Source organism: Amblyomma maculatum, chromosome 9 (genome assembly GCF_055883805.1).
Source record: "Amblyomma maculatum isolate TAMU_Amacu chromosome 9, ASM5588380v1, whole genome shotgun sequence".
Taxonomy (NCBI): Eukaryota; Metazoa; Arthropoda; class Arachnida; order Ixodida; family Ixodidae; genus Amblyomma; species Amblyomma maculatum.
Genome location: NC_139352.1, coordinates 31755029 through 31768727, shown reverse-complemented (window position 1 = coordinate 31768727; position 13699 = coordinate 31755029). Strand labels below are relative to the sequence as shown.

General features: G+C 47.8%; 1 protein-coding gene across 1 annotated transcript in view; it reads left to right on the top strand.

Moving 5' to 3' along the window:
• Positions 1 to 13359, top strand: part of LOC146178772 (lysosomal alpha-mannosidase-like) — a 49880-nt gene extending 36521 nt beyond the window's left edge. Inside the window, exons 10-11 of the mRNA XM_084580024.1 lie at positions 7272 to 7403; positions 13091 to 13359. Of these exons, the coding sequence (XP_084436150.1) occupies positions 7272 to 7403; positions 13091 to 13333 (375 nt within the window). The 3' untranslated portion in view covers positions 13334 to 13359. The remainder of the gene's footprint in view (positions 1 to 7271; positions 7404 to 13090) is intronic.
• Positions 13360 to 13699: the final 340 nt, after the last annotated feature.

The window sequence follows — 13699 nt, the reverse complement described above, 5'->3', positions numbered from 1 at the left end:
CTCCAACGTTTCCGTTTGCCTCAGATTGCGCCGTGACATCACTGACCGAAGTCGTTAGAGATGAAGTACGCCAGGTTGCGCATGAATTCCCGGTCACCAACGTACGGCAGCGTATCGATGAAATGCCCACGCACACATCCGTTGTTCGCCAGGCAGCTGCCTACGATCCTGTGGCTACCATGCCTCCACGGGTCGACGACAAACGAACGTACGCGTCCGTTGCACGTCAAGAAGCTGCCTGTGGTAGTATTGACCTGACACAGGTGGGCAGCCACATCAGTCCGCATGACGCATCGGCACAAGTTGTGGTGCCTGTTCCACGCCCTCGCAAGTCGGGCGTGTGGCGTGCGTGGAACCGCAGGCCAATCTGCTACAACTGCGGTGAGGCCGGTCACCTTTACCGTGCATGCCCGTATCGCCGAGTGGGACTTCGCGGCTTCGAACCCGATGCGCCCTGTCCACGGAACGGTGAACAGCCGCTCGAGATTGAAGCTTATCCGTCGGCCCGTCAGACGCCTGGGTGATGTAGGCGCTATGACTCAGGATCGTGATCTCCGTTGCGGTACCGTTCCCCAAGCCCTCGCAGAGACGCCAGCTATACTGAGCGGCGTTCGCCCAGTCCACGCCGGGAAAACTAATTCCAGCGGTCTCTGGAGGCAAGGCCGCTGCTGTCGGAAAAACTGAAGGTCCTCCGCCGCCGATACACCGATACGCTGATTTCTCACAGGGGCAGGGTAGCGACAGCATCCCACGCGCTACTTCTGATTTGTGGGTGACACTTGACGGAACTGACGCGATCGCTTTGCTCGATACTGGTGCAAACTATTCAGTGATAAGTCACGCCCTCGCCCAGGAATTGAGCAAAGCTGTGACACCATGGTTGAGCCCTAGCATTCGCACGGCTGAAGGTCACCTCATCATCCCGGCCGCAAGGTGCACAGCCTGAATTGGCATCCACGGTTTCATCTACGTCGGGGAATTCGTCGTCTTGCGCGACTGTTCGAGAGATCTGAACCTGGAGCTCGACTTTCTGCAGGCAAACGGTGCTGTGATCGACCTCTAAGGAAACGAGTCATATTCTCGACTAAACGCGCAATAGCACTCTTCGACACCCGCGATCCCTGTAGCCATGCTCTGCGTATTGTGGAGTATGATGTCACGGTGCCACAACAGTGCAGTGACCTAATTCGCATGCAGAATGACCTATTTCATGATTTTGAGGGCATGGCGGAGGGTCATATCCCACTGCTGCTTAAGAGGGGTCTCATTGTTGCCCGAGGTCTCGTCCACCTACGGGATGGCTGCACTACCGTTCTGGTAACCAACTTTTCGAACGAATTTCAACATTTCGTCAAAGGCACGGTGATCTCCTTCTTCCAAGACGTCGCGGAGTGTCCACATTTGTGCTCCGTGTAAGAAGCCCTTCAAGACGATACTGGACCTCGTCACTTTCTGCCACGTGTCGAAATGAACACCGAGTTATAGCCGGCTCAGAACGATCTGCTTTCGGCTGTCTTGGCAGATTTTGCAGACTGCTTCACCACGTCTTCCAAAGTGGGCTGAACTCCGGTCGCCAAGCCCCGTATGACAGACGAGACCACGAGCCCCGTATGCCAACGCCCATACCGTGTTTCTCCAATGGAACGAGCAGCAATTCAGAGACAGGTCACTGAAATGCTTGCCGACGATGTCATTCAGCCGTCTACAAGCCCGTTTTGCTTCGCCGGTTCTCGTCAGAAAGAAGGACAACACTCTGCGGTTCTGTGTCGATTACAGAAAACTTAATCTCGTCACTAAAAGGGACGTTCACACACTTCCCCGCATAGACGACGTTCTCGATCGACTGCGAGATGCGTGATACTTCTCGTCGCTAGATCTAAAAAGTGGGTACTGGCAAATAGAGGCGGATGAGAGAGACCGGGAGAATACGGCTTCTGTAACACCCGATGGCTTGTATGCGTTTAAGGTGCTACCATTCGGCCTATGCTCGGCACCGGCCACTTTCCAACGCATGATGGATATCGTTCTGTCCGGTTTGAAATGGCAGTGGTGTTTGGTTTACCTGGACGATGTCGTCATATTTTCGACCACCTTCGACCAACGCCTAGAACGGTTACGCCTTGTGTTAAAAGCTCTCCGAGACGCCAACCTGACAATGAAACCGGAGCAATGTCACTTCGGCTTTGAGGAACTTCTTTGGTCACGTGGTCAGCGCAAAAGGTGTTCGCCCGGACCCTGAAAAGACAGCTGCCGTGTCTGATTTTCAGCGCCCGACTGGCAAGAAAGCTGTTCGACGGTTCCTAGGGTTGTGTTCCTATTACAGACGCTTTGTACGAGACTTTTCGCACATCGCGGAGCCGTTAACCACACTGACTCGAGATGACACGCCGTTCCTGTGGGGAAGTGAATAAGAGGCCGCTTTCCTTGAGCTTCGCAGCCGCCTACAGAATCCCCCGATACTAGGCCATTTTCATGAAAACGCCGCAACTGACGTCCACACTGATGCCAGCAACGTTGGGGTTGGTGCAGTACTAATTCAGTGGCAAGATGGTGCAGAACGGGAGATCGCGTACGCGAGCCAGACACTTACCCGCTCCAAAACCAACTATTTACTGAGAAAGAATGTCTGTCGGTAATATGGGCCCTCACCAAGTTCCGACCATACCTCTACGGCCGACCTTTACGCGTCATAAACGACCACCATTCATTATGCTGGCTCGCGAGCCTCAGAAACCCCTCAGGACGATTGGCTAGGTGGAGCCTTAGATTACAAGAGTATGACGTAAGTCGTATACAAGTCAGGACGGAAGCATCAGGATACTGACTGTCTGTCGCGCTCGCCCATCGCCATATGTCCAGAAGAAACGGCCGATGATTTTCCCTTTCTGAGAGCTATGAGTACAACCCAAATAGCGCAGCTGCAGAGAATGGACCCAGAGTTAGCGCCACTCATCGACTACCTCCAGGGCGTCGACGCCCATATACCCTGCATTTTTCATCGTGGGCTTCAAACGTTCACTCTGCTTGGTAACGGGCTCTAAAATCGAAATTTTGCTAACAATGAAGAGACGTTTCTCCTTGTTCTGCCCTCCGAGTTGTGCCCAGATATATTAAGTGCCTGTCATAATGATCCCACCGCCGGCCACCCGGGGGTCAGCCGTACACTTGCACGAATTCGTTGAAAGTATAATTGGCCCAAGTTACTCCCATCGTTGTGGGCCTATGTACGTTCATGTCGTGACTGCCAATGTCTGAAGTTTCCGCCATTTAAACCCGCTGGATGTCTTTAGCCTATTGCTCCTCCGAAGACCCCTTTCCATCAAGTGGGCATGGATCTTCTCGGTCCTTTTCCGAAGTCCTCGTCTCACAACCGTTGGGTAGTCGTCACGACAGATTACCTAACACGGTACACAGAGACCGCGTCTCTTGTTAAAGGTACTGCAGCCGAAGTTGCGCAGTATTTCGTTCATAACATCGTCCTACGTCATGGCGCCCCCGCCATGGTAATCACTGACCTTGGAAGAGCTTTTACGGCTCGCCTAATCCGGTTGGTCATGACTGACTCTCACTAGTCATCGACGTGCGCCGGCGTATCACCCTCAGATCAACGGGCTGGTGGAGCGTCTCAATCGCACCCTCATCGACATGATTTCTATGTATGTGGATGCAGAACATCGCACCTGGGATGGGATTTCGCCCTATGCAACTTTCGCGTACAATACCGCCACTCAAGAGACGGCGAGACTGACCCCGTTCCAGCTTGTCTTCGGTCGCCAAGTGAGCACGCCGTTGGATGCCATGATGCCAGTTGGTCCTTCTTGCGACTCTGACACCGAACTTGACGCCGACATCTTTGTTCAGCGTGCTGAGGAAGCGCGGCAACTAGCACGCCTAAGAATCCACCGACAACAGGCGAATGATGCTGCTCGTTATTACCTCGACCGAAGAATCGTCACTTACGAGCCAGGCGAGTTCGTGTGGGTATCAACACCTGTTCGTCATCGCGGCCTATCTGAAAAGTTACTACGCCGATACTTCGGCCCTTACGAGATTGTTCACCGTATCAGTGACATCACCTACGCCGTTGTTCACATAGCCCCAGCTCCATCCCGAAGACCACAGCGTCCTGAAGTCGTGCACATGGTTCGGCTGAAACCCTATGATGATCGCGCATGACTGAATTTTTCGTCAACGCCGCTGGGTCTTTGTGACACTTTTGTGTACCCTTTCGCTAACTTCTTCCTAGTAGCACCGCGTCACATCGAGTCGATGCTACAGAGGAGGGGGGCAGTGATACAAACTATAGTCGACGACGAAGCGCAGACAATTAGTGACTAGCTGGAGTAGACGAAGTGGTTGCTGGTTGACGTAGACGACGAAGCTGGTTGCCTGGAACCGCGCTCAGACCGCTCCTCGGGCCGCTCTCCGACTTCGGCAGTCCTCTAGGCTCAGGGCGTTGCCTGGACGTTTTGCGCAATACCCGTATTGCGCAAAACGCGATAATATATATTTATATATATATATATATATATATATATATATATATATATATATATATATCATCTTTTTACATCGATTATTTTGTACAGTGTGTTGGTAAGTAAATAGAACGTGCGTCAAAAAAGGTCTACCTTCAGCTGCATCGCGAAATTACACAGATTCGCATCGGTTAAGTGCAGCACCGGATGCCGCCAGGTTACCGCAGAGATGCCATCCGCGAGCACTGCGGCCCCGATGGCTCTTCGGCCGTGCGATGCTCCTTATTCATCGTAACGCCGCGTTTGTTTGGCATCGAAGCCAGGGCGGAACGCGTTTTCAAATAGGCCGCTTCGCTGCCCCTCTGTGCGATTATTGCGTGTAGCCGCGGAAATCGGTGACAACCTGCGCAGCTCAACAGCATGTGCCGAGCAGCTTTGCTGATGTTTCGCGCCGTCTATTCTGGCTCGGACAATGCATGCACATGAGGTACAATACGCGTGCACGTTAAGTATCGCCACTTTCTAAACTATTTGCGAAAGTATTACAAAAAAACACTACAAGATCCTTTTGTTAATCTGAATTTCTAATCCGATAATCTGATATTCAAAATTTGTAGCAATATCTTGGAATGATCACTCCGCGATCACGACGATGTTACACACATTCCATTCGTTATGCATTAATTTGTTATATTGGTAAAAGGAACAGTAAAACCAATGATGGTCATGAAGCGAGAGAAACGAAACGTTTATTAATTCAAGAGATGTCGCTTTTCTTTCTTAAGCCTTGTCCCACATTCGCAGTGCTCATGGCCGAGGAAAACAGTACCGGGAACGGCGTTATTCCAGCCCTTTTCGTGAACTGAACTCTTGACAATGAAAAACCACGAGGCGATGCTAAATAATAAAATGTTAAGCTTCGCCAAACACGCCCTCGATCACTGAAGAGAATTAGTAAGCACTAAAATTATTCAGATAATTATAGCAACGTAAACCCTTAACGATCTCGAGAAACCGAGACACTTCCTCTACCTACTTCTGCTTAAATGGTGCTCTTAAGCATAACGATCATGGGACAGCAAGAAAAACTGCAAAGATGACAGGCTCTCAAACTGGACTTTTCGCAACAATATTGGCATTTCAACTGGCGACATTAAGGCTGCGGCGCTGAAAGCACTTGAAAGGCTGCCTCCGAAAAGCACTTCTCTAAGTGACAGGGTTGGCTCACATTCGCCCCTACTCAATCACAAATGGCAGCCATATGAAGGTGGTGGAAAGTTTTTGTCGAGGCGCAACAATTCTAGTAAAAATGGAGCCCGTCAAAGTGTTTGAAGTGTTCAGAACCATCAGCAAAAGGTTGACGACAGGCCCGACTTCAGATATCAAGACTGTGCAGGCAGTAAACTAAGCCACAGCAATGATAGACAGAGTTAGCTATCCTGCAAGGAATAAAGAAAACCAACACAATCAAACTCATACGAGCGTCCGTAATCACCCCAATAATGCATACAGTGCCATAAAGGGAACTCAAGAAGACGGACAAAGAGAAGCTTGATACATTAGAAACAACTACGGAAAAGCCAGCCGGATCCCGCTATGCATATCAATATAGCTCTCTCACGGGTGGATCAACTAAACTGACAAGATGCAAAAGACAAAACAAATAGTAAGACTATTGAAGAGCAGGACGAGAAGCAACGTTTTTTAGCGATTGGCTCAACCCGTTCCAGACTATGACAGAAGTTTACACAATAGAAGTTTTAGATAAAAGGAAATCCTAGTGCTAGAAGGAAAAAAGAATAGCTGCGGTTTAGCTTTAGTTAAACCCGGTAGGTTGCGTAAGCAAAGCCGACGTAGCTTCTCTTTCTGTTCTTTCTTCTTTTTCTTTCTCTATTGCTTTCTCTTCTTTTTCTTTTTTTTCCTTCTTTTTCACTTCTTCTTCTGCGGCGCACCGTGGCTACCGGCCGCGGCCACGCGACGACTTGAGCTGGTAGTCCAGCGGAAGCTGCCAATGGCGACGGCTGCACCCCCAATCGGCCGCGGCGGCGTAGCTACCGGCCGCGGAGCCCAGCGGTAGCCGCTCCTGTTGCCATGGCGACGCGGAGGTGTCGCTCCATCTAAGGCGCACCGTGGCTACCGGCCGCGGCCCACTGACGGCTTGAGCTGGGAGACCATCTGCAGCTGCTCTAAAGGTCACCGTGGCTACCGGCCGCGGCTACATGAAGGGGCTGAGAACTAGACTAGTATTGCTTACGCCATAAATTGCTAGTGGCAGCCAGGGCCATAAGGAATGCGAGAAAATGTTACTGGATGCTCTGGAGTCATGGAGAGAATAGTAACCACCATGCTCCAGGAGAAATGTAGTCTATAGCGCCTACATCAGCCGAGATACCACTATTAGTGCGGTTACAGAAATGACCCTTGCTATGTGGGGAGGGGGGTATACCTATACGATAGTAATATCGGATGCCCTCTTCACGAATATCGGAGTATAAGGTGAGCGATCAGAAGATAGGTTTACCGGCACCAAAAAAGCAGCATACTGTCCTACTCATATTAGTTAGGCCAGAAATGCACCAAGGCAACCCAGAGAAGAATTATATGAATGCCGAAACCTGGATAAATAGGTTTCAAGCGCTTGGTACATTGTATTTGTATCAATATCCCCATAATCATCACTCTGTATGTTAGAAGAGACCCGGAGAAGCCGCAATAAACACTGAGTCGCAAAACGAAACACATATGGCGCAATTTTGTTTTTCAACGAATAAAAGTCGCATTTCCTTTTACCAGTTCACCGCATTAAAGTCACCACTTCCAAGTACTGTTCACGTGCTGACGCTGGAACAGCTGTCCTCAAGCCAGGTACTGCTTCGTCTCGAGCACTTGGGTCTTCAGGAAGAAAGCGTGGCGGTCAACGTGACTGTGAGTGAAGTTCGATTATTATCATTGTTTTGTTCCTTGACCACACAGGATTAGGATTGCATTTTCTAGCGAAGATACATTCTACACAAGCAAACCGATTGGGTAGAGCTCCCTACTGCCATATACATTTTTCTTCAGGGCTTCCATACACAATATGAATGAACGTTTAGGTGATGATTTCCCACAAACATTCATTTCTGAAACCTCACCATTCAAGAGGAGGCGGCAAACTGTTGTGACGAATACGGCTCATATCCCATAAGGATAACGTTTTTCACCCTGTAAATGTGATATTCGCGACCACTACAATAAACTCGAGAAATATTCTCGCTCAGATATTTTGTGTAGCAGAGCTTCTTTCATTGCTACAGGGCTCAACACTCCGTTTTGCTATCGAGTTCATATCAAAACTTTTGCAGAACCATGTATCTCCTGAGTAGTAGATAATGCAAGCTAAATGCAAGATAAAGCCCGAGAATTGGCGAATGGATTCCGTAATGCTCGTTTGAATTATAAAAAGACCCAGGACGTTTTTTCTTCAGTCCAATAAATTTTAACACCTTTCTCAAACATCCAGATGCCCGGCGTGTATCTGTTATAGCAGAGAATTACTTACACTGAGTTATTATTTCTATTCTTATTCACTGTGTCAAAATATGTTATTTTTTCTTGCTAGATGTCACCCAACTCACCTTACTTTACTGTTGAGAGAGCGAAATCATACCATTTACAAACATAAGAGCCACAAGATGTCTTATAAGATCAGATTAACATTTGTTGCTTCACAGTTGAACTATATCATTTAAGGTATATAGCCAAAAGATATTTTCTAGCTCTAGTAAAATAGGGTAGAACACCTGTTTAATAACCTTTACTAGCCATACAAAACTACGTAGAGTTAATCAGGAAACACCAATTGCTTCATGCCCCTCACTAATAATGGGTTTTCTAACTACGTCTTAACTACAAGAAATCATACTTTAGGGACAAATTGAAATCACTGAGAGCTTCAAGCTAACACTATGGAATGGAGGTAAAAGAACTCGAAGCAAGATTTAGTTCGATAGCTAAAGTGGATAAAATAGCGCCCACTGTGCGATGTACATCGTCGAAAAAGGCCAGCCAGTGTCCGATATTTATTCCAAGCTGCTCAGCTATGACGACCCGAATCAAGGGCACAAGTGTGATGCAGACATTGTAATGTAATCAAATAATGGCATTCCCAAATAAATTGCCGTCGCAGCCTCGGAGCCACTCTTAAATACTGCAGGCAATCGGCATTACAAATGAATTCAGAATTTGTATCAATACAACTTTTATCATTCATTTTACCAGTAGTAATTTGGTCCACAAATTCTAGCTAATGAAAAAAAACGCAAGGTAGACTATTCAGGTTTCCAGTTCAATTAGCGTGCTGTACGCATGCATTATGCTTAAGCACAATGCGCTTGGTGCCTACTGTTTTCTAGCTCATTTCCCATCTCAGCATGGAACAATTCTAGGACAGACAGACATTTGCTTACAGGTATTTCGCTTTACTGTTAGGTAAGTGGGACTGATGCGGCTGCACGTTCTCAACTACTCGTTTACGTGACGGTAATCCATTAGACATACAGCCGCATGCCTAATGGTAAGCACGTATTTTATGGCAGTGGGCCAAGGTAAACAAGCACATGTAAGAGCCGATGCAATGCAGGACATGACCATGAGCGAGACAAGATGTTAACAAGAAGGGATCGATGTTACCGCTCCTTCTAAAGAAAACAGTGAACGAAGCTTGCCTCGTGAAAGGTGCAGGATAACAGGTCGCCAAAAGCAAACGGTCGAAGTCCATCGGCGCACCAGGCGCCAATGATGAGGTTACTGTGGTCCAACTTTAAGGGGTTACAGCGGAGCACCAGAAGTAAGTATGCAATGTATCAGGCTTCTACCAGCGGCGCTCGAATTAGTGTTTCCACACTCCGCCGCGTGGGAGTTAAAGGGCCCCGAGCTCAGACTGAACGTCGAAATGGACGCGCCTGTGAGAACAAGATTAGACTATTTGGGCGGCAGGGAGAACAACCAGGTCAGAAGGGAAGTTCAAGGGGAGACTTCTCGAAATCGGCTGGCTTAAGACAGTCCAGCGATGCCACTTCTTCGCGACCATTCATCAAGATGGTCATAATCTAGGGCCTCATGAAAAAGATTAGGTTCGACTCGTCGTAGAGGGTTGTAAGACGCACCTTTACAGCCTCTCGCTGCCGAAACACGTGGATAGAAGACCATAACTAAGGATGCTCGAAGATGTGTCGGTGAGAAGGTCGAAGTGAGCATCGACGCAGCTGATGAATTCAGTGTTGAAGTAGTTGGAGGTACTGTAGAGACTGTAATAAGGGAGCTAAAGGAAGGAACTAGTCTACGAGAACTGCAAGGCACTGAAGACGAGTTCGGCCCCTGTGAAGCCTAGTTCACGACGAAGGTGGGCGCGTAGGCCTATAAATGCGAAAAGAAGATGGTCGACCTTGTGCTCCCGGTTCAGGCACGTAGTAAGAGTAGCCTTGAGCTAACGATGAAACCGCTTGTCCATGCCTTGGCCAAAATGTGGTAAACTTTCGTCCGGCAGTGCTTAGAGATAAGCAAATTGGTGAGGGAAGTGGAGAAAGTGCAATGAAATTCCCGGCCACCATAACTTGTAACAATGGTGATGCAGCCAAAACGGGAAAACCCACGTTGACACAAAGGATTTGGAAACCGCTTCCGCAGCGATGTCCGGAATGGTCACGGATTGAGGCCAATGGGTGAAGCGATCATTGTGAGATTGTACCGGCACTCGTGAGAGATAGGTATCGGTCCAACCAAGTCGAGGTGTGCGTAGTTGAAGCGACAGCCAGGTGACACGAAAGACTGGTTGAGAGTCTTGTTGTGCCGGATCAGTTTATCAGTCTGGCAGGCAATGCACGAGCAGGTCCACTTGCTAACATCGGTATTATTGCTAGGTCTGACATACCACTGCGCTAAGAGGCATTTCGTGGTTCGGATGCTGGAGATGTCGTGAAGATAGCGAAAAACCGCTCCACGAAATGCAGGTGCATTGAAGGGGCGAGGCAAAGGCGCTAACAAATATACAGCTGCTGCCTTGGATATAAAATGGTTCAGGGTATCCTTGGCTCACTTTGAGGCAAGAAATCTGCAATCATGTGTGCTGTTTCGAGAAGTTATCGCAATAAAACCACAGCATAGAGGAAATGTAACTGCGTGCGAAATCGCTTCTTTTAATTTCAACATAAAACAGATTTTCCTTCCTACTAGTGATAGGGCCCTTAATTGGACGAAAACCACGCCGTTCAGGACCCCGCTGCATTATACGCGGGCAGCAACAAACTGGTGATTACAACACTCGAGGACATTGTATACCTCCCAAGTATCTTATGTTGAATTCCAATGGCAGATCCGAATCAAATTTTTCTGTTCCGTTTGGGGCAGTCGTATTCCAATCGCAGAATGAGAGCGAGAGCTGTCTTTTACAATGACAGGTTGTACCAGGTGTGGATCCCTGGTCGCTCCGTCGAGGGGCGATTTTTGCTCCACCTAAATTGAAGGATTAGGAGGAAGCCCGTATGACGCGTCTCTTGTTTCCGCTTCTGCTCCCTGACACTACCGCCCCATCCAGGCTTCCTCGCCGCTGCACCATGTTCCCTGCTGCTTTGGATGGCATAAAAGCTGCACCTGCTTGCCGCTCTCCAAGGAGTCAACTTTCACTGCGAAAACCTTGCGGCGAAAAACCTCGCGCGGCGGGCTGCATCGAACTGGAGCATGGAGCAGACCCCGCCGGCAAGCACCGACACCAGGACTATTAGAGTGGGGCATCCCTCTTAGTGACGCTGTATAGACGAGCAGTGATGGCCGGTCGCCAAAGAAGCTAGGGAATAGCTTGTCTGTCGTAAGCTTCTCCTTTATGTTTACCTTACAAAGCCCGTCACATGAGCTGCAATCCTGATTTTCAACGTCGTTCCTGTAAACTGCGACGGCAACAAAAGAACAAAACTCCGCAGTCAACCATGACAAAGTAGACAATCAAAGTATCATTTTCTCCCATTCGGGTCTCGTAAATGGCTCTGCATCACAACCCGCGTAGGAACAGTGTTCCTAAGCATTATTTACAGTATTTGTATAATAGTGAGCGAGCGCCTGACCTACTGTAGGTAGGACAAACTTGTGTTCTCTTCACTTCAGATGCCATCGCGCTGCGATCGGCGTCAGCACCTTTCTCAAACGACACCTCTGCCGCTTCAAAGACATGCGTTAGCTTCAATCCAAAATATGATTATGTTTTATCAGAATCTAAGATTCATATCATTAGATATACTTGTTCTGACAACAGCAGAATAGATATGATTCGAAATGGAGGGAAGGCGACCGAAGTAGACGGCGGCCATTCCAGAAGGCGGAGCCACGAGAACCAATTCTGCGCGCTGATTGGCTTACGTCCGCCAGGGAGCATACTCCTGCTGGAGGAACTCATCCCAGTTGCAAATATGGAGGAAGATGATCCACGCCGGGGCGATGCGCTTTGCTTGTGATCCAAGCAAGCGCTCGCGATCTGCCACTGGAATTCAACATTAAAATTAACAAAGAGAACGATGAAGTATTACAATAAAGAGATCATACATTACGCACATCTCGCATCTCATTTCTTGCGCTTACCTGTTTTCTGGCGCGCTTACAATTCACGAACTACTAATGTTTGGGCTATTTCTACTGGCATCCGCATCATCAGATTAAACATACCTGTTCCCGTCAAAGGAAGAGTTTCGTTTATACTGACGATGTTGTTAAATTACTCTCATCCTATCATTAGGGTTTAACCGCTCACAAAACATAGGCTTCGCATACAGCTGTAGAGAAACAGCTTAAAGCCAGCGCTGCTATTTACGATCATCGCTTATGTCTGCTCTGTTTTTTCTTCTCTGAGCCGCATCAGTGCAAACATGCTATTACCGACCATCTATACAACAAGCTGGGTGTGTAAAGATTGGGGACAGATCTGTGCGCTAGGAGAACGAATATTCGCTGACCGCATCATACCACTGAATCAGATTTCAGGTTAACATCGTCACTATAGATGTCCCAGCATTACTACGCTCTTTGAGAGCACAGGACATATAACTGTGATCAGAAGAGAACCCATATGACCATGACATCTATTTGATTTATTTAAATGCTTTACACAATCGTCAGTCACTCCCAGCAACATTTTCCTTCGCAGGCTTCTCAAGTGAGACGTCAATTAATTTTGCTGAAAGGCTTAGCTAAATTTGTTTCTCCGCTGCCTCCCATTTTTTCTGTAGTCTCAATTGAACAGCTTCCCAACAGCTTTACCCCTTGCCTAATATTTAATTTAGTTTAATTCTTAGAATTAAATGCCAGGTATAGAAGGAATCAAAAACTTCCACAATGTGTGTAAATTCACATACATATGCTTATTTAAAACACTGACCTAGTAATTGTATGAACGGCCATTACATTCACTCTGTCATTCTTATTACAAGTAATGTATAATTGATTCCTTCAATATTATCTTTATTGATTTATTTCTCTCATCTATCAATTCATGAAACATTAATTTCTTCCATCTGCTCAATAATAATTTCATTGGTCAATGAATGGCCACTCGTCGACTCAAAAAACTGCTTATTGGGTGTATGCAGCAACTCCTCGCAGGCTACCGGCTCGCTGACGTACGGCCGGTAACATTGGCTGCGAACCAGTACCTGCCTGTTACAACTCGCCAGCCCTTGCGCACGTCGAAGGCCAGCAGTGCTGCGCGTCTTGTTGATCACCGGAGCATGGCCGCACCCTACATGAGCTCTGCGCGTAACAGTGGAGATACCATAGTAAGACTCGACCAAGGGCAGATCGCCACCTTCTTGGCGCGCCTGGACACCGCCTAACCATCGTCCTGATAAGGATGCCCACTGATGAACTCTCTTCGACACGCGAACAAGCTGTCATCAACTCATCCTATTTCCGGATATTGTCAATGTTCTGTAAACTGCAACTTAAAATGGGAGTCGCTAGTCAAACGCGATTTCATGTTGCCTATTGTACGCGTGCAGCGCCTTCGGTGAATAATAAATAACAAATAATTAAAATGTATGGTACCAGGGTCCGTTTTCTACAAGATTTTTCTTGAACACTAATTTTTTTTATGTTTATGAATACAATGTTTGAGCGGAATATGTCTTTTATATATTGCAAAGGGTAGATGACGAAATTGAGGGATAGACCGAACCGAAAACGGACGTAGACGACGCTAA